General features: G+C 38.7%; 1 protein-coding gene across 1 annotated transcript in view; it reads right to left on the bottom strand.

The window, feature by feature from the left end:
* Window positions 1–25: 25 nt before the first annotated feature.
* LOC110209957 (calcium-activated chloride channel regulator 1-like) overlaps window positions 26–21485 on the bottom strand; it is a 38126-nt gene continuing 16666 nt past the window's right edge. The window contains 9 exon segments of the mRNA XM_020988751.2: window positions 26–639; window positions 1492–1728; window positions 3658–3822; window positions 11904–12165; window positions 12877–13092; window positions 16850–16956; window positions 17537–17711; window positions 21180–21296; window positions 21299–21409. Coding sequence (XP_020844410.1) covers window positions 305–639; window positions 1492–1728; window positions 3658–3822; window positions 11904–12165; window positions 12877–13092; window positions 16850–16956; window positions 17537–17711; window positions 21180–21296; window positions 21299–21409 — 1725 coding nt within the window. The 3' untranslated portion in view covers window positions 26–304.

Genomic DNA, 21485 nt, shown 5'->3' with positions numbered 1-21485 from the left:
AATAAAAACACATTTAAAAAAATGGTAAATGAGAGTAGACTTTATTTGTCAGTGGGCAGGATAGTGAATAAAAAGGTGATAATTGTCACACTTGGCTAAATAGTCCTTTCACATACACATCCAGATATTTTGTGTTACATCATCCACATGTCAATGTTTCCTTCACACCCGGCAATCAGGAATACATCTGAGAAATGTTTATAATCAAAAGGGGAATGGATGAGGTGGGACAAAGCCAGAAGAAAAACTGGATTTGTACTCCTCTCACAAAACCTGAGCTTCAGGCCTCTATACATAAGGCCCTTTACTTCGGTATCGTCACCTGCAGCTCACCCAGCCACTTCAACATTATTTTATAGATGTGACTGCCACTACAAGGGGTCTCCTCTGGAGGTATAAATACAGATACTTGTGCAATGTTGGATAATTTGGACTTCAGATTTGCTTTATCAACAGCCTGGATGGCAATGCAGATGTTGGTGCCATTTACCAGATTGATGCCTTTTGGCTCAAACACAAAGAATTCCTGGGTGCTGGCCTCCTTAGGTGTCAGGTGAGTAGTGTTCACTTGGAGAGCATCATCAAACTTATCCCGTAGGTCAAGGATATTTTCACTCATTCGTATGATGTACTCTTGGGCTAAAAGGACATGAAACTACTGATAATATTTGCATAGATTTAATAAAGTAGAAAAATAACAAATATTACAGAGATCAGAAGAATGTGTTCTCCCTATCTAAGAAATCAATAGTAAGCTATAGTTATAGTCTTATCTAGCATTCCATTTAAGGTCTTGTATATGCATCCTTGACAGAGTGATAAATGTCAAGCAGGTACCTATGTAGTAGATCTCCACAGGAACAATTTTTCCTGAGAGAGGGAATGATATTTCTTGTTAAGTTCTTTAGAGATTAAATTCTGGGTAGATTTACTCTCAAAGGGGGTAACTTAGTTCTACAGAACATTTCTATCTTATTCCTAAACCTGCCCCTCCATCTACCTTTCATTCTTCTAGGCTATACATTTCTGTCTTCTCTGATACAAACCTCAAGAGCTTTCTATGAACTTTGTTGCTTTAGTAAAATATCTCATAGTATAAAAGCATGAATTTCTGGGAATAGATTTTCTTTTTAAAACCATATTTTTTAAATTGCTCTTTCTTCAGTAGAGGGCGTTCAAGAATGGCTAAGTGGCTGCTTGTTTGCATATGAGTTGGATTAGGTGGGCTCAGTATTCTCTTCTAGCACTAATAGTCTATGTTCCTTGTGAATATTCTCTCCTTCCTGAAATTCCTTTGAATTATTTTGTATATTAATTACATTTACTTAACTCTGTTCATGTTGGATCTCTACACCAGAACACAAGCTCCTTGAGGGCAGGGACTCTCTTTCTGCAGTGCCTACTGCACTGACTTGTACAGAGCAGACACTTGGAAATGGCTGCTTTTTGTTGTTGTTGTTGTTCTAAATGATAACCAAACTTCACACTTACCTTGACCATCATCATAGTCATCTCCAGGAGCTGTCCATGTCAGATTAATTCGATTTCCTTCTATCTGAGCCTTGAGGTCAGTGATTTGAGATGGTGGGAATACATCTTGAATAGAGCCACTTGGAATATTGGTTACTATAAATGAACCTCCTGATGCTGTTCTGCTGAAAGATACTTGCTTGCCTTGAAGGTCATTGGCATTAAATTCAGGTCGTGGTGGATTCATTTTTACTTCTCCTGCATGGAAAAAGTTATTCAGGTCTTTAGGCACAATACCACTTGCTTGCTGCATTTTTTTGGGGAGGCACTTGGGGTTAAGTGACTTGCTCAGGGTCACACAGGTAGTAATGTCAAGTGTTTGGTCTGAGGTAGGATTTGAACTCAGGTCCTCCCGACTTTAGGGCTGGTGCTCTATCCACTTTACTGCGAGTGCTCCATCCACTACAGTTTCATTATATGTGATCATAGTGCCCCCAGCTCACCTGCCTCTTTCAGTTTTTTTCTTCTCAATAACACTTTCATCTTCTGCTAAATTTAGGTATCAATCCATGGTCAAGTTTGTAAGAAGTAAAAGGAAGAAAGGAAATATCCCAGCTGTCTTTCCAGAAGACCAGGTTTACTGGAAATCACTCATTTGGAAAAACTGTGTCACCTCCTCTGCCTATCTAATTAATCCTTTACATCTTTCAGATCCTATTTCATAGTCTGCATCCTCCCAATGGCCTTCCCTGACTACTCCAGCCTCAAGTGAACTGATTTTGCTTGCCTCTGAGGCATGTAGTATTTACTGTCTATACCAGAAACATGAAACATGCTGCCTGACTCATTGAGAAGCAGGAGGGAATAGATTTATATAGCTTGGCCATGTTGGAGAGAGCCAAGAGCCATGGGTAGACATTAGACAGGAGCAGATATAGCCATTAGAGCTTTTCTAACATAGAATAGACTTTTTCAATGGACCATCACTAGAGAGCATCAAGCAGATGATGGAAACAGTATGTTGTAGAGGAGACTTTTGCTCCAGGAATGGGTTGTTCTAGAAGGCCAAGGAGGTCCCTTCCAGTTCTGAAATACTGTGATACTTAGCTCTAACCTTTCTACTTCTACCCAAACATTTGTGTCTGTGGGCAATACTGGAATACTTAAGGCTTACCAGTTACAGATATGCTGAGACTGCTTTCTTGTGTTGTATTGGTCTGGTGAATTTTCTATGTAGGACAAACATACTGGACTTACAGTAAGATGTACATGGTAGGTAGCCTCTCAACTGCAGAATTGCAGAACCTCAGAGTTGCAAGTGACTGAATGGCCATATTACCCATGATATGTGAAAAGAGTCCTCCTCTACGACAAACCTGAGTAGTCATCCAGATTGGACTTGAAAGTCTTTAGTGATGGGGAGCCCATCTAGTGGGGGGAAACTCTGCTTGCTGAGGTAGCTCATTTAGCTATGGAAGACATCTAAGTGTTAGAAGGTTTGACCTTCTATCAAGGTAAATCTTCCTCTATGCAACTTGTACATCCTGAGGTTGTTTCTGCCCTCTGGGACAGATCAATTCTAATCTTTCTTCCTTGAGAGATCCTTTCAACTACTTGACAGGGAAGTCTTCTCTTAGTTGGGCTAAATAGCCCCACTTCTTTCAACAAGTTTCAGAAGGTATGAATAATCTTTAGTTTGAGATCCAAGATGTGCGAAAGTTCAATTGGATCCCCTCTTGCCATTGACTCAATAGAGTACCATATTTTTGTTATGGGAAGTTTCCAAGAAAATGAAAAAAATTATGAAAAGAAATCAACCAATTGGAAAAAGAGATCTAAAATCTTAAGGAACAATATAATTCCTTGAAAAGTAGAAGTGGGCAAGGGGAAGTGAATGATGTTATACATCATCTAGAAATAATAAAACAAAATCAAAAGAATAAAAAAATAGAAGAGAATATGAAACATCTAATTAGAAAAACAACTGATCTAGAGAAGAGGTCAAGGAGAAACAAGATATGAATCGCTAGAGTACCTGAAAGTTAAATTTTAAAAAAAAGAATATTGATACAATATTACAAGAAATTGTGAAGGAAAATTACCCTGAGATTCTAGAACAAGAGGGTAAAGTAGAAATAAAAAAAACCCCCACCATTCACCATCTGAAAGAGATCTTCGGTTCCTTACCATTCTCTATCCAACCTGGTACATAAAAGGCTCCATTCACTTGGGGTCTTGACATTTGGGTGCTTGTTCCTCCCAGGGCTCTCACTTTTAAGCTGTATCGACCATTTGTTTTGTAGGATCTGAAATACCTTGAATAGACACCATCGTTTTTGAAAGCATCAGGATCTTTGTGTAGAAATAAAAGTGTTGTTAAGCATTGCCATGATGAAGGAATATATAAATTCTCAAAAATACACTTGGACGTTGGCAAATAGTTATAGACTCAAACATACATGCCACTTCTAGAGACAAACTACATTTTTATAAACTATTTGAGAGTTTTCAAAGCTTATTACAAACTTGATCTCATTGGAATCTCTCAACAACCCTGCAAGTACTATAACATTGGTGTGTTAGAGTAAACTTGTAGTACAGAAAGCTGATTGGTCAATTTTTAATGTTGAGCATTTATACCTTGGAAGTACCTACAAATTGGGCCTTGGTTTATTGTTTAGTTGAATGTCTAGATTTAAGAAAACAATGGAGATTAAATTTAGAAGTGTGTTGTATGTTCTTTTTTTCCCCAGAGAGTCAGTGCTTAAAAATATACCAGCAGAGCCCAGTTGAAATATATTATTGTACCCATTGTATAAATGAGGATCCTGAAACTTAGATCAGTTAAGTGACTTTTCCAACATCAAAGAACTAGTAAGTATAAGAGGCAGGACTTGAACCCATGTCTCTTCCTTCTCTCTCAATCTCCATATCCAGTCATTTGCCAAGTCTTGTCAATTTGACCTCTATATCATCTTTTCCATCAATCTCTTTTCCTCTACTCATACAGCCTCTACCCTAATTCAGACATTTGGATGATTATAAAAGCCTCATAATTGGTCTTCCTGCCTCCAGTCTCATCCCTCTGCAACACTCCTAAAACACAGATCTGAACATATGACCTTACTATGCAAAAACTTCAACTACCCCCATTATTTGTTTAGAAACCTTGTCAGTCTTTTAAATCCCTCCATAATTTAACTGCCACCTGCCTTTGTAGTGTTGTTTTCTATTACTCCCTTTCATGTGATCCCCATACCAATCAGACTGGTGGGCTAAATGTGCCCTGGACATACCCTTCACTCTCTTACTTTTCTGCCTTTGCTTAAATGACCCACTGGTCTCCCAGTTTTGGAATGTGCTTCTTCCTCAGCTCTGATTCTTGGAATCCATAGCTAACTTCAAAGCATAGCTCAGGTCCCATCTCCTCCACAAGGCCTTCCCAAATTTCCCCTATTTGTTAGTTCCTTCCCTATCCTGTTTCACACCTAAAGTACTTGCAATTTACCTTGCATATAATCTGCCTTTACCTATGTGTGCACATTATTTTCAGCCAGTTTGATTGTAAGTTCCTTGAGGGCAGGGAATGCTTACTGTTTGTGAAAGCATTCCTAGGTATTAGCATTGTGCCTTACCTTAGTATCAATTTAATAAATGTCTCTCAAATACATACATTTTTATTAAATGGATACCCCACATAGTGCCAAGAGGTTCTCTCCCCCAGAATGCACAGGTATTTCAAGGAGTAAAGGAGACATCATTGCTGAAGGCTGTCTACATAGCCCATTCCCTGGAGGGGATGAATTGGTGACAGAGGCAGGGTGGTGCTGATCTTTGGTCAGTGTGATATTCTTCCTCTCAGGGATCATGGAAAAATTTGGGAGCCATTGCTCTGTAATATTTCCCTATGGTCTAATGATTTTGAATTTGCTTTTTACCAAATAATATTCAAATTTGTTTAATACCTGATTACAGTCTTCTATGGGCCCCTCTTTCCTAAGCTATATGGGTTCACCTAACCCAAGTTACTGGATTCCCTTGTGATCTCAGGGAGAGCCTTGATTGCTTGTGTATTCATAGATTATACACTTTCCCTAAAACCAAAAGATTCTTAGCTGTCTTTGTTTGGTTACTAGGGGGCCTGTTATGTTTCCAGGTAAACAATCTTCCTGGACCTCAAGCCTGATGCTGACATTCATTCACTTCAATTCAGTAAGCTAGAGGCACATTAACAAGAAGGAAACAGACCCTGTCCTCAAGCAGATTACATCTAGCTTGGCAGACACAACTGAAACAAAGAGAAGTAGTGGAAAGGTCAATACAAAGTGTGTACAAGGTAAATACCAAGCAGTTTTGTGGGGAGGAGAATAGAGAGGGAAGTAGCTTTTAGGGGAATTCAGGAGAAATCATGTGTAGGAGATGGGACCTGATTTGTGTTGTAAAAGAAGCTAGGGTTTCTAAGAATCAGAGGGGAGGAAGGAATAGATTCCTTACTCATAAAAGTGGAGAAAACTTTTGCACAGATCTAAAGTTCTTTTCAAAGGAAATAAAACATGTTTTTCATGGATTATGAGCTGGAAAGGACAGTGGTTGGACATTGAGTCCAACACCTCATTTTACAGTTGTAGAAACTGAGACCCAGTGATATTGTGACTGCCCAAGATCATACAGCTAATACATTTCAAACATGAGTGTCCAGGCAAGAGATGGAGCCAAGATGGCAGAGTAAAGGCAGGGACTCACCTGACCTCTCCTCAGACCCCTCCAAATGGTGTTAAAGAATGACTCTAAACAAATTCTAGAGTGGCTGAACCCACAAAATGACAGAGTGAAACAGTTTTCCAGCTGAAGATACCTTAGAAGGTTGTCAAGAAAGGTCTATTGCACTAGGGTGAGAGAGGAAAACTATCCAGTGCAGGCTGCACCAGTGAAGACCAGACTCCAGCAAAACAGGTGTAGGCCTCAGGACAATTGAATCAGTGGCAGTGGTGGTGACTTCCAGACTTCTCAGCCCAGAAATGGTAAAGGGATTGGACAATGGGTCAGAATGAGATTTATAGGGGTTCCTTTGCTGGCACTTGGGCAATACTCTGTTGCATTGCCTGTACTTGGATCTGGGTTGCCGTCTGGAGTTTCAGTCCCAGTGTGAGGAGTAGCACTAGGAAAGCAAAACAAAACTTACAGCCACTGGGGTGCAGGGACCGCGGTCAAAGTTTCAGAATTAAAAAGACTGCTTGTGGTCCCTCAGAGACCAGAGCACAAGTGAGGAGAGTAGTAACACATCTCTCCCTAGATCATACCACCTTGGAAGTGCCAAAATCTTACAGTCCCCAGAAGTACCTCTCAAAACAGCTGCACAAAAACATGACATTTGGGACAGTGTCCCCTCCACTTGGGAAGCAAAGCCCCACTTTAGCATAGAGTTAAAAGTCAAGAAATTGACTTGAAAATGAGCAAACAACAGAAAAAATTCTGACCATAGAAAGTTACTATGGTGACAAGAAAATCAAAACACACACTCAGATGACAACAAAGTAAAAATTCCTGTATCCAAAGCCTCAAAGAAAAATATGAATTGCCCACAGAACATGAAAGAGCTCAAAAGGGATTTTGAAAACCAAGTAAGAGAGGTAGAAGAAAAATTGGGTTGGGAGTGATGCAGGAAAATCATGAAAAATGAGTCAACAGTGTAGTAAAGGAGGCATGAAAAAATACTGAAGAAAATAGCACCCTAAAAAACAGAATAGGTCAAGTGGTAAAAGAGGCAGGAAAATCTAATGAATAGGGGAATCCTTGAAAACAGAATTGGCCAAAAAAAAATACATGCAAAAATTCACTGAAGAGAAGAACTACTTTAAAAAGTTGAATTGACCAAATGGAAAAGGAGATACAAAAACTCACTGAAGAAATAATTCCTTAAAAGTTAGAATTGAGCAAGTGGAGGCTAATGACTTTATGAGACATCAAGAAACTATCAAACAAAATCAGAAGAACTTTTAAAAAATACAGAACAAAATGTGAAATATCTCTTTGGAAAAATAAGTGGTCTAAAAATAGATTCAGGAGAGATAATTCAAGAATTATTTGACTACCTAAAAATCATGATGAAAAAAATGAGCCTAGACACCATCTTTCAATAAATTATGTAGGAAAGTTGCCCTGATATTCTAGAACCAGAGGAAAAAATAGAAATTAAAAGAATCCACTGATCAACTCTTGAAAGAAATCTCAAAATGAAAACTTATAGGAACATTGTATCCAAATTCCAAACTTCCCAGGCCAAGGAGAAAATACTGTAAACAACCAAAAAGAAATAATTGAAATATCATAGAGCCACAGCCAGAATAAAATAAGATGGAGCAGCTTGTATGTTAAATGATTAGAGGGCTTGGAACTTGATATTCTAGAGGGCAATAAGCTAGGATTACAACCAAGAATCCTACCCAGCAAAAGTGAGTATAATCCTCCAGGAGAAAAATGGATATTCAGTGAAATAGAGGACTTTCTAGCATTCCTGATAGAAATAGCTAAACTGAATAGAAAATTTGATTTTCCAATACAAGATGCAAAAGAAGCATAGAAAGAAATGATGATCAGACAGATTTCAGGAAAACCTAGAAAGATTTAAATGAACTGATGCTGAGTGAAGTGAGCAGAGCCAGGAGAACATTGTGTACAGTAACAACAACATCATGTGATAATCAACTATGATAGACTTAGCCTTTCTCAGCAATACAGTGATGCATGACAATTCCAAAAGACTCATGATGGAAAATTCTATACATACACAGAAAGAACTGTGGAGTCTGAATGCCGATCAAAATTTACTATTTTTACTTTTTTGTTTTTGATTTTGTTTTCTTTATTCTGATTGCCCCTCTTGTTCTGATTCCTCTTTCAAAACATGAATAGTGTGGAAATAGGATTAATATGATTATACATGTGTAACCTATATCGGATTGCTTACTGTCTTGGGGAAGGGAGAGGGAAGAGAGTGAGGGAGAAAAATTTGCAACTCAAAATCTTATAAAAATGAATATTAAGAACTATCTTTACATGTAATTGGAAAAAAATACTATTAAGTTGAGGAAAAGTAGAAATGATGAGTAGGATGCTCTTTGAAAAACATGGAAAGACTTCCATAAACTGACCTGCTTTAACTTACGTGAACAAGAACAGGATGTTGTTTAGAAAATGTGGAAAGACTTACATGAACTGATGCAAAGTGAAACATGCAGAACCAGGAGAACATTGTATACAGTAATGATATTGTATGATAATCTATTATGAATAACGTAGCTATTCTCAGCTGCAGCGATCCAGGACAATTCTGTAGGACTTATGATGAAAAGTGCTGTCTATCTCCAGAGAAAGAACTGGTAGATCCTGGATGCATATGAAATATACTTTTTCTTTAGTTTCTTTATTTTTCTTGTTTTTTTAGGCTGCATTTTGTTTCACAGAATGACTTACATGAAAAATGTGTTTTGTGACTACACATATATAATCTATGTCAAACTGCTTGCCTTCTCAATAAGGGGGGGAAGAGAAAGAGGAGGAGAATTTGGAATTCAGAATGAAAGAAGACTATTAAAATTGTTTTTACATGTAATTGGAAAAACATTAAATATTGCACAAGTAATAAAGGGAGTGTAACTTTTCACTTTATTTTGTTTTGTTAAGCTTTCTCAAATATCTAAGTTATGAGCCTGACTCTTCCCTTTCAGCCAGGAAAAGGTATTAACGACCTCCTGCCAAGAATGTTGATGAACACTGATGCAAACATTTTAAAGTAAAAACTAGCAAAGAGATTACAACAATATATCCCAACGACCATATACTATGACCAGATGAGATTTATACTAGGAATGCAGAGCTTATTCAATATTAGGAAAACTATCAGCATAAGTAACTATATCAATAAGTAAAACAACAAAAATCATATTGTTATCTTAATTGATAAAGAAAAAACTTTTGACAAAATACACTACTTATTCCTATTGAAAGCACAGAAAATTATAGGAAAAAATGGAACTTTCCTTAAAATGATAAGTAGTATTGATCTAAAACCATCAATAAGTATCTGTAATTGGGATAAGCTGGCAGGCTTCCCAATAAGATAAGGAATGAAGTAAGGATGCCAATTATCACTGCTGTTATTCAATGTAGTACTAGAAATGCTAGCTATAGCAATAAGTGAAGAAAAAGAAATGAAAGCAATTAGAATATTAAATGAGGAAAAAATGGTCACTCTTTGCAGGTGATATGGTAGTATACTTAGAGAATCTTACAGAACCAACTAAAAATGTTGAAATAATTAACCACTTCAGCACCGTTGCAGGATAGTAAATAAACTCCTATTAATCATCAGAATTTCTACATATTACCAACAAAGTCTAGCAGCAAGATATAGAAAGAGAAATTCCATTTAAAATAACTGCAGATAATATAAAATGCTTGGGAGTCTACCTACTAAGAGAAACTCAGGAACTATATGAACACAATTGCAGAACATTTTCCACACAAATAAAGTCAGAACTAAACAATTAGAGAAATACTAATTGCTCATGGATAGGCCAAGCCAATGTAACAAAAATGACATTTCTACGTAAATTAATTTACTTATTCAGTGCCATACCAAACAACCAAAAGTTATTTTATAGCGTTAGAAAAAACAGTAACAAAATTCATCTGGAAGGAGAAAAGGTCAAGAATATGAAGGAAATCAATGAGAAAAATGTGAAGCAAGGCGACCTTACTGTACTCTGTCTCAAATCATATTACTATGTGTGGTAATTATCAAAACTGTCTAGTCCTAGCTAAGAAATAGAGTGGTGGAGCAGTGGAATAGATTAGGTACACAAGACACAGTGGTAAATGAACTTACTAATCTAGTGTTTGATTAACCTGAAAGACCCCAGTTTCTGGGACAAGAACTCACCATTTGACAAAAATTACTGGGAAAACTGGAAAGCCACTTGGCAGAAATAAGGTATAGGCCAACATCTTATACTACATACCAAGATAAGGTCAAAATGGGTACATGATTTAGATATAAAGGGTGGTATCACATAAGCAGATTAGGAGAGCATGCAAAATTTTATGCGTCAGATTTATGGATAAGGGAAGAATTTATGAGTAAACAAGTGGTAGAGAAGATCCAGAGAATTAAAGTGTATAATTTTGATGAAATAAAACGAAAACATTTTTGTGTAAACAAAACTAGTGCAGCCAAGATTAGAAGGTAAATAGAAAATTGGGGAAAATTTTTTTAAAGAAAGCAACTCTGATAAATGCCACATTTCTCTCAAGTATATGGAGAATAGAGTCAAATTTATAAGAATACAAGTTATTCCTGCATTGGTAAATAGTCAATGGATATGAATGAACAATTTTCAGATGCAGAAATTAATGGTATATATAGTCATATGAAGAAATGCTTTAAATCACTATTGATTAGAGAAATGCAAATTAAAACAACTTTGAGGTATCACTTCAGACCTATCAGATTGACTAATATGACAAAAAAGGAAAATGATAAATGTTGAAGAGCATGTGAGAAAATTGGAACACTGATGCATTGTTGGTGGAGTAGTCCACTGATCCAACCATTCTGGAGAGAAATTTGGAACTATGCCCAAAGGGCAATCAAACTGCATACCCTTTGATCCAGCAAATATCATTAGTAGGTCTGTATCCCAAAAAGATCATAAAAAAGGGAAAATGACCTACATGTACAAAAATATTTGTAGCAGTTCTTTTTGTGTTGGGAAAAGGTGGAAATTGAGAGGATCCTCATCAATTGAGGAATGGCTGAACTAGTTCTGATATATGAATATAATGGTATACTATTGTGCTATAAAAATGATGGGAAGGCAGATTTCAGAAAAACCTAAAAGGAAATATATGAACAGATATGAAATGAAATGAATAGAAATAGGAGAACAGTGTACACATTAACAGCAACATTTTGTGATCAATTATGAATGACTTAGCAGGTGTTCTCCTCAGTGATACAATGATCCAAGACAATTCTAAAGGACTCATGATGGCAAATGCCATCCACATCCAGACAAGGTACTGATGGAATCTGAATGCAAATCAAAGCATACAATCTTCATTTTTTTCTTTTTCCAAATAATAATGTTTTTCCAAACTGTTTCCTCTTTCACAACATGACTAATATGGAAATATGTTTCATGTGATTGCACATATATAGTATATATCAAATAACTTACCATCTTCAGGAGGGTGCCTGGTAGGTAAGGAGGGAGGCAGAGAATTTGGAGCTCAAAATATTATAAAACTGAATGTTAAAAATTGTCTTTATATGTAATTGGAAAAAATAAAATAATATTAAAAAAGAAAAAAAAGTATCTTAATTCTTTCTTAAAAGAGAAAGAACCCTAAGGTTTTTATAGGTTATACATTACCTGCACCATTATCCAGAAGTTCCAGAGTCACTGTCCTTCCATCAGCTGATTCAATGAGGGCTGTTACAGTGGCTCCTATAATAGGCAGGGATCCTTGGTGAACTTCTGCATAAACAACCATTGGACTAGGGAAGGTGCTGGTGTCTTTATTCATTTTAGAATCCACTGTAATAGGGATTACATTAGAATCTGCAGCACGGGAGGTCACTGTCAGAGTCACGGTTTGTGCACTTGACATAAGGCTATAAGTCCAAATTCCATCCTAAAAAATCAGTAGAAATTCATTAAAGTAAAACAGTGTTAAGAGCTGCCCTACATGCCTTCTCTGTTATCCATATCTATCTTAACATATTATCTGATTCATACAAGTAAATTTCAAGAAAACCATATACTAGAGAGTTTGTATGACTTTCCTTCTCTATCGGTTGTGACAGTCATTTCAAACCATTCCTCCCTATGAGTGTAGCAGCTGGACCAGAGCTTTCCCCGGGGTATGCGTAATACTGATTGATATTGAAACCTTTGCTATGAGAAATGTGACTTAAAAGATTTGACCCTGCCATAGTCTTTCCTCCACAGAAACAAGGCTACGATTTTGGAGGTCAGGACACATGTGTTCTGAAATTCTGGATGGGGAAATGGGGTGTCTTAAGTATGTTTACAGCAATCGGAAAAGGTTCCATAACTTCCTGGCCTGCCCTCCTAACCTCCCTTTTTTTCTAGCCTAGATTTTGCCTTCCTGATACTCTTTATAACAGTTACTTTGTTGCTATAGTATAATTTTTTGAAGCATTTGCTTATTGTGGTCAATTCATCACATTTTAAGAGAACATGTGGAGTAAGAGTGTATTTTTTTTTAGTAAAAAATACTTCTTGTCACTCAAGAATACTTGCAAAGTTATAATACTGATATTAAAGTCTTGGCTCCTTTTTCTGAAAATCTTAAGAAAACACAAGAGAAAAAGCTCCTCACCTTAGCAGTGTTTGGTATTTTGAGGTATGCCATTTTGGAATTTGCATCCACCGAAAAAGTATCATAGATTTTCCCACTGGGGTCTGAGACAAACATTTGGGGTTGTTGTGCTGTCCACGTGACAAGAAATAGTGTGTCATTGCCTACTGTGCTGTCAACAGTAACTGTGCCATTCAACCATTCCCCATCCTTCAGAGTGGCTCCCTTACTCTCAAGCTGTTAAGAAAACAAAACATTTAGTGAGTGGGTAAAGGAATAAGTCATCCACAAGTCATATCATTCCAATGGGCAAAAGATTATAAATTGCAGAGAAGGAATCAGCATGCATTGGTAGAGGGAGTTTCCTTACCTGGAAGTTCCCTCTAACAATTAAATTAGAGGCCCCTTCCCTATCCCCCTGGTTAAGCATGGGTTAGGAGATAAGATGGTCAAGAAAGGAGACAGGTGTCATGGTTATACAAATGTACATGAATGATATTCCTGGCACAAACAACATGAAAGGCAGGGCTTGAATGAGATCCCTTAGGTTTAGTCTAAGGTAATATTCAAGTTTCATTCATTCAACTCTCCTTCCCTTCTCTTTTCTAATCAATTTCCCTTCTAAATGAAATTCCCTCCATTGTGAGTGGGGAGAGAATAAAACTGTAGTCTCAGGCAGGTCCTTGATTTTGAGTCAGCTTCTCAGCAGTGCAGACAGGCAGGATTTCTGGTGAGTGGAAGGGACATCTTGAGCAAAGGCACAGAGATTTAGAGCAGTCTCTGCCCACCACGAGCTCACATTCTGACTAGGGCTGGGAGCAACATTCAAAAAGAAAAAAAAACTGCATACAAGATACATGCAGTGCAAATGGAATCTAATCTCAGAATGATGGCATGAGCAGATAAAGAATCCAGATTTCTTTCCACTGAACCACCATGCCTTATTGGTCTGGCCTGGCCTGGTCCTGTTTTCCTTTTATTCCTCCCAATTACCTCACTCTCCCACTCACCATAGAGACTCCTCCAAACCTTTTCATCTCTCCTTGAACCTCCCATGGCTCCCTCTCCCTCACTCTCTAATCTCAAAAGCTTACCTCATATTTCACTGAAAAAAAATTGATAACATTTTCTGAGAGTTCCTTTTTTCCTAATCTTCCTTTTCATTTCATGTCTCCCATATGCCTTCTACCACTATCTCTTTCACTCCTGTCTACACGAAGAGGGTGCCCTTCTCTTTACCAGGCAAAACCCTGTCCATGCATGAGAAATCCATTTCTGTCCTGTCTTCTTCAGCAGTTTGTCCCTTCCATCATTCTCACACTCTCATTCATCTTCAATCTCCTTGTCTCATTGGCTCCTTCTCTACTACAAACATACCCATGTCTCCTCCATTCTCAGAAATCTTCATCTGATCTGTCCATCCCCACAAGCTATCATCCCATCCCTCTTCTCACTTTTGCAGCTAAGCTCCTTGAGGAGGCTGTCTACAATAGGTGCTTCTTCTTGCTTTCCTCTCACTCTCTTCTTAAACTCTACAGTCTGGCTCGCAACATTATCACTCAACTGAAACTTCTCTCTCCAAAGTTACTGTAATGATTGCCACTGATTATGCTCTGTCCTGAGACTTTTTCTCTTCTCCCTCTATACCATTTCACTTGGTAATCTCATTAGCTTCCATGGATTCAATTACTGTCTCTTGCTGATGATTCCCAGATCTATTTGTTCAGCCCTGATCTCTCTGCTGACCTCCAGACTTGCATCTTCAGCTGCCTAGTTGATATCTCAAACCGGGTGTCCCGGAGACACTTACACTCAGCATGTCTAAAAATGGACTAGTTATCTTTCCCCCAAAGTTCCCCCTCTTTGTAACTTCTCTATTACTGTGGGGAGCTATACCAGTCACTTCTCCCTGTCACCCAGGCTTACACCTTTGGTGTCATCCTCAATTCCTTCTTCCCTCTTCCCTTCCATAGTTAATCTCTTGTCAATTTTTCCTTTTTAATATCTCCGCACATGATAGGCACTTAATAAATGGTTATTAAATTTAAATCTAATACGCCCTGGAGAAACGAAGCTACTCAGTTTTGGAACTCCCACCCAAGGGCTGTGATGTCCTGAGTAGTGGAAGCTGCTACACATGGGTAGCCCTAGACATGATGATGCTTCTCTTTGGCCTTTATGTTTCTGCCATACGGCTCACTGTTGAGCACAATGGATGGCACAGGAGGATGGGGGAGACATGGGTGTGTTTGTACTTTATTGCCTCCTTTCCTTCCCAGCTTATAGTGCCTTCATGTCCCCCTTCTATTTTGTGTACTCTGTAAGTGTTTTGCATTAAATATATCTGGTCACGTTGTTTCCCCTGAATAAAATGTAAGCTCATTGCAGGCAGGGCCCATATCATTTTTAATTTGTATCTCCAATGTTTAGGACAGTGCCTGACACATAGTAAGTGCTGAATAAATGATTGTTGATTGATTATTGATGATAATTGTAAGAAGGTATAGCAAAATAGTAAAAAGGGACATATGCCCTTTTTGTTAAACACATTTGACTTTGACATCCATTTTCATCTTCCTAATCCCTACTTGGGAAATCCCGCCTGTTATGGATTCTTGTTGTTGAGACTTTTCAGTTTTGTCCTGTGCTTTATGACCCCATTCAGGATAATCTTGGCAAAGCTACTGGAGTGGTTTTCCATTTCCTTCTTTCGCTCATTTAAGAGATGAGGAAATTGAGGCAAAAGAGTTAAGTGACTTGCCCAACATCACATAGCTGATGTCTGAGTCCATAGAGCAATCTTTTTTACTTCAGGCCTGCCATTGTATCTACTGTACCACCTAGCTGGCGTGTTATGGATTTTTGGAAAAGATTTAAATGTTGGCCTTGGGCTTGGATTCAAATGACCTTCAAGGTGCTAAAATATTGTGGAATTGTGGAGAAGTCATGATATAGCTAGAGATCCAATAGAGAGTACCAATTGGGTGGTCTTTAATAGTGAGGAAGTTGTAGGTGAGGGGAATAGGGCATGGAAGTATGCAAAGAGTCCACTAGTAATAATGGTGTGCATAAAATTCAGTTTCTTTATCCTCCCAGGTTCTAGAAGGAGCCATTAGGAATGGACAGCTTTCTCAAAGTGGTCTGGGTGAAGAGCTTGTTCCATATATTAGTGGGACAGTTAAAGCATCATGTGAATTAGTATGTTGATGTCCACTGCTTTTTAAAAAAAAATTTAACCAAGCCTGGACAGCCAGTGAAAATGTTCACAATCTGGATGCAGATAGGTGGCACAGGAGATATAGCCCTAGACTTAGAGTCAGAAAGACCTGAATTCAAATTTGGCCAACAATACCTATTAGGCATGTGATCTTGGGCAAGTCACTTAGCCTTTATCTGCCTCAATTTCCTAATCTGTAAAATGGAGCTAATAATAGCACGTACTTCCCAGGTTTGTTGTGAAGATTGAATGACATAGTATTTGCAAATTTGTTCCTAGCACATGGTAGGTATTTAATGAAACTTGCTAAATTTACATATAATTCTGTGTATATACAACATATATATACATATATATCATATATATGTATATATTTATGTATATATATATATATATATATATATATATATATATATATATATATATATGTATGTGTGAGAAACCTTTTATTTATACTGTCAGTTCCCCCTTGATCCTAATATCCCACCCAGCATGGTGCAGTGGAAAGAAAGCTGGATATAGAGTCAGAAGACTAAAGTCCATATCCCATCATGGCCACTCATTACCTGCATGACCTGGACAAGTCCATCATCCTCAGCGTTCACACCTATATAATTCATGGTTTAGACTGGCTGACTCTGAAGTTCCTTCCAACCTTATACCTCTGATGCATGCTTTTATGAACCTCAGAGGTCCTTTGAAACTCTAAATTTTCTGACCCTAGAATGTCATGATCCTATATAGTGAAAACATATGAAAGGAGAAATAGAAACTGACCTGGACAGACCGTTGAGTGATCAGTCCATTTGCTGATGAGAGGGCACTGAATGCATCAATGAGCCCATTGTTCTGGACATTGTCTGTAGCAGCTGTCTGCACACCTCCTAAAGTAGGATCATATCAACAGAAATTAAATAATTGGCACAGGATAGTGACAAATTAATAGTCTTACCAAAGTTATTTTTTCATGAAGTTTTATGTTCTTTCATAACCTGCAGCCATTCTACAGCTAGTAGGAATACAACCTCAGCATAGGAGTTAAAGGTAAAATTTTACAGGCTTGTGGTATATAAAGTATATATTATACAATCATTAAAGTCTCACTTACCTAGAACACGACCAAGGCCCTAGGAAGAGATAAAAATGCTCATAAGGACTCAAATAAGTGTCACAGAATTTATGATCTAAACCAGTTCATTTAATTCATTTATAATTGACCTTCTTGGATCCTCACTACTTCAAGGATCCATCAGTTCAGCTGTTCAGGGGCTCTTGGAACACAGTAGGCATTTAATGTTTATTGCCTGATCTTCCAGAGCCTGTGCCCCACTTCCACAGCCTTCAGAAACCCTAGGTCACGTGTACTTGTTCACCCATAGATCTCAGTGAAGAATGTGAGGGAGGTTCATATAGAAATAAGTTTTGTGCCTATTGAAGAAACATATGCTCCAGGTTATCATTTACCTGTCATCTTTGACAGCTTCTCCAGATCTATGGCTGCAGATGGTCCCAGAGCAACTGTGTGGATGATGGCCCCACTTTGCTTCACTACATCAAAACATGTGCTGAGTGTATTGTCTTCTCCATCAGTCAGAAGGACAATTTCTGAACCATCTGTTGAGAATTTCTTTCCTATTACCTAAAAGCACAGATTCATCTGAGACCTTGGTAAGCAGACTTAGTTGTACCAGCTAACCCTGAATGAGTGGGTCTGGCCAGGAATGAAAGAAGAAAATAAAGGAAAGACCCCAGGAACCCCAGGAGGATTTTCCTGTCTTGAGATTTTCAAATACGAGACGTGCAACTTTCAGAAACTCAGCCCAAGACCTTTTTCTCTTGATCTAATGCAGGAAATTTGTCACAGCTGATGCTGCCATTTGGAAGCAGGGCTGTTCTGGTGAAACCGAGTGACCCAGCATCTGTACACTGGTATTCACTCCAGCCAGGGTATCTGTTCTTTGTGGCTCTAGCACACATGGAGGCTGAGGAGATTGGACAGATGAACACCCACTATGTGCATGGAATTGTTTCTGATTCTTTTGTTATTCCTGGGAGGGCCAGAGAGGAGGAAGCTTAGGAACCTTAGAGGAGACATGATATGGTGGGAAGAGTCTGAGGCCCTGTGGGTCTCAGTTTCCTTATCTGCAAAAGGAAGATACAGGTGGCCTGTGAGGTCTCCTCTAGCTCCAACTCTGTGCTCCTGTGCTTCCTCTCACCTGCTTTATTTGGCTAATCCCCTTCATAATAGAGAGTGTTCTCCAACACAGGCTTTGGGAAACCATGCTCTACATGAGCTGCCAAACTGGACACTCAGAAGCAAAGGCATGACTACTAGCACTCAGTTCAGGGATTAGGATGGGAATCGTGGGGTAGGACCTCCCTCCACTAAACCAGATGACAAGCCTTAGGAAGTTGTCTGAGATACTTTGATTTTCAATGACTTCTGCAGGGTCACACTTAAAACTTTGAGTAGCAGAAGTTGAGATCTGGCCTTTCTCAATATTCTATCTGTGAACCAAAACTGGCTTTACAGGAAATATTATATTGCAATACCAATGGATCTGAATTCCATCTATGTGAATATCCCCTCCATGATGCAAATCACAACCCATCCTGTCTATATCACAGGAAGGTAGGGCAGTGGAGAGAGTTGGGATTAAATTCAAATCTGACCATCCTAGTTGTGTGATGCTGGGCAAGTCAAGTAACCTCAGCCTGCCTCAGTTTCTTCATCTGTAAAATATAGCTAATACACCTTCTTCCCAGGGCTATTGTGAGAATCAAATGAGATAATATTTGTGAAATGCTTAGCACAGTGCCTGGCACTTAAGAAATGCTCATTACCTTAACTACCTGTATGACTCTTGTCTATATTCTTCTACTTGTTTACCACAAGGGAGCCATTCAATGTGCTAGGGGCCTTCCTTGAGTTCCTGGACATTGGAATGATGCCAGTGGAGCACAAGGGCTGCTACCCCTAACTGTACCTGTGTGACCAGGACATTTGATTATAATAATGATTGGCATTTATAGTGCTTTCAAGTGTGCAAAGCACTTTATGTACAATCTCATCTGAGTTTCCCATTTATGATATGAGGCAGGTACTAGTACTAGGGTACTAATATCTCCATTTTACAAGTTAGGAAATTGATGCTCAGGGTGGTTGACTGACTTGCCTGCAGTCATTATGGGGTCAGAAACAGAGTTGAGCACAGGTTTCCCACACACTGAGACCGACACTCTATTCACTACGCTCGTTGCCTCTTCTGGGGAATATCATGCCATAGAAAACAATGTATGTATTAGACCCAAGTACTTAATTTCTGTCATAGTGGCTCTACTCTAGATGTGTCCACTGTTTGAAATTGCTCCATGTAAAAAAACCCTCAGATTTGAAGATTTTTTGTGTAACTATGATCTCATGTATTTCCACATGTCACTCACAGTCACTCCTCCTAACCTTGATCTTTTTCTGTGCTATGTCCTCTGATCTCTTAATCCCTGTCTGACTCCCCTATCCAATGCTCAGCAATCTCTTGCCCCTTTGGCCTTCCACTGTCATCATCCTTTTACTTGCCAACACTGAGTAACTCAACGTTTCTGCTCCAGCTCCTCTGCAATGGAGGACTGGGACAGACAGCCCTGAGACAGTGGTCCCCCTAGGAACACTTGCCACATGCACTTCAACCAGACTTCTACTATGCTTGTTGCAATTACTCTTTCTTGATTCTCTACCATATCCCTCACAGCATCTGTTCTAACCATTTTCCCAACTCTTTGAGACCCCAGCTTCTCATCCATATCTCTCAACTACCAGCACATGACATCATCTCTTCCTTTGCAGAAAACGTTGAAGCCATCTGGCATGTTTTCTGGTCTTTCACCCATGTCCTTCCTCCTGTATAAGAGGAAACTGCAGTGCTGTCATGTCAAAGCCAATGTCTCCTCAATGACCTGGATGCCTTCCCTTTCCTTTCCTCCAGGACCTTGTTCCATTGACCCTCTTTCCTTCTGTATCACTCAAGTTCCTATGATCAGGGTTCCATCTGTTCTTCTGTATTGAAGTTTGCATCTATAATATCATCCATGACCTCTTAGTCCTCATTCTTCTTGATCTTTATCCCATTCTTTCTATTTATAAATTACTTACTATACAAATATATACTACATTTACTATAGAAATACCATATATGGTATGTCCAATTCCCACCCACTAAGATACCTTTTGTTTCTTTCAGCTCCCTCATTGGTAAAATGAGGCAGCTGGGCCACAGGATGACTAAGATAATTCTATAATTTTATTTCATATCAAGGGCAACAATCTTTAGACAGAATTAGTGCATCAAAATGTGGAAAACCCTCCATAATGGTAGTCAAAACATCAATTCATCACTCTTTGTCTGTGTTATAACAACCCCCTACTGGATGACTAACAGCTCCTTATCTCATTGTGTTAAAATGAATCAACAGAAATATCTGGCTTTCCCAGAATGGAGCCCAGATTAAAGATCATTATACCTGGTTGCCCTGCATGCTTCTGCTGCATATCATGCCCCTTTTTATATATTATTAACAGTGCCTTTCGCATTGGTTTTATAATTGCACAGCCTGTATGGGTTAGAGTACTACAGATTTAGAGCTAGAAGGGACCTCAAAAGTCATCAACTCTACTCTGCTTTTTCTACAGATGAGGAAACTGAAGGCTGCACAAATAAATTGTCCTGCCCAGGGTCACACAGCTAATAAGTTTCTGAGGAAGAATTTGAACTTGGTTCTTTCTGACTCTGCATTGATAGTTCTAGCCACAGTTACTTTTTTGCCTCTCAGGAGGGATTTGAGCCCAAGTCTCCCTGAGTCTAAGGTTGACTTCCTACCTTCCTTTCTTCCTTAGTTCAACACTAAGTGCTTACTATTCGTTGGGCTAAATTTAATTAGGATTTCTCCACATCTCCATGTCTTGATATCCCTTACCCTCCCTGGAAATACATTCACTTTTTAGAGGCATCAGATTTGTACTAGACAGTAGGCAAGTGAAGGTCATCCAAAATAGAAATTCACTTTCAAAATATCCACTACAATAGAGACAGTGGAGGGGAGACGATTTCACCTGAAATGCTGATCTGAGTCCAGAGCAGATGGATGTTCCTCCTGAAGCGAAAGCAGGTAACTTGGTAATGAGGGTATTCCTCTGAGCATCTGTCTCTATCTGTACCAGTTCACTTTTTGGACAGAGGCTGCACTGTGAAATGTGACCATCCCAACCCAGGATCCACGTTCAATGATCTGAAGCAGGAAATGTTTGGAGGCTTGATTCAGGCGATTTAGCCGGTTCTCACTCTGCATGAAAAACACAAGTCCAATTGGTAAGTGGTCTTCTGCAAGCAAGCTATAGCAGGATGGACTAAGGCCATAT

Source organism: Phascolarctos cinereus, unplaced genomic scaffold (genome assembly GCF_003287225.1).
Source record: "Phascolarctos cinereus isolate Bilbo 61053 unplaced genomic scaffold, phaCin_HiC Scaffold_5;HRSCAF=322, whole genome shotgun sequence".
Lineage (NCBI taxonomy): Eukaryota > Metazoa > Chordata > Mammalia > Diprotodontia > Phascolarctidae > Phascolarctos > Phascolarctos cinereus.
The sequence above is the reverse complement of the archived record's forward strand: the minus strand, read 5'-3'. Positions and strand labels throughout refer to the sequence as shown.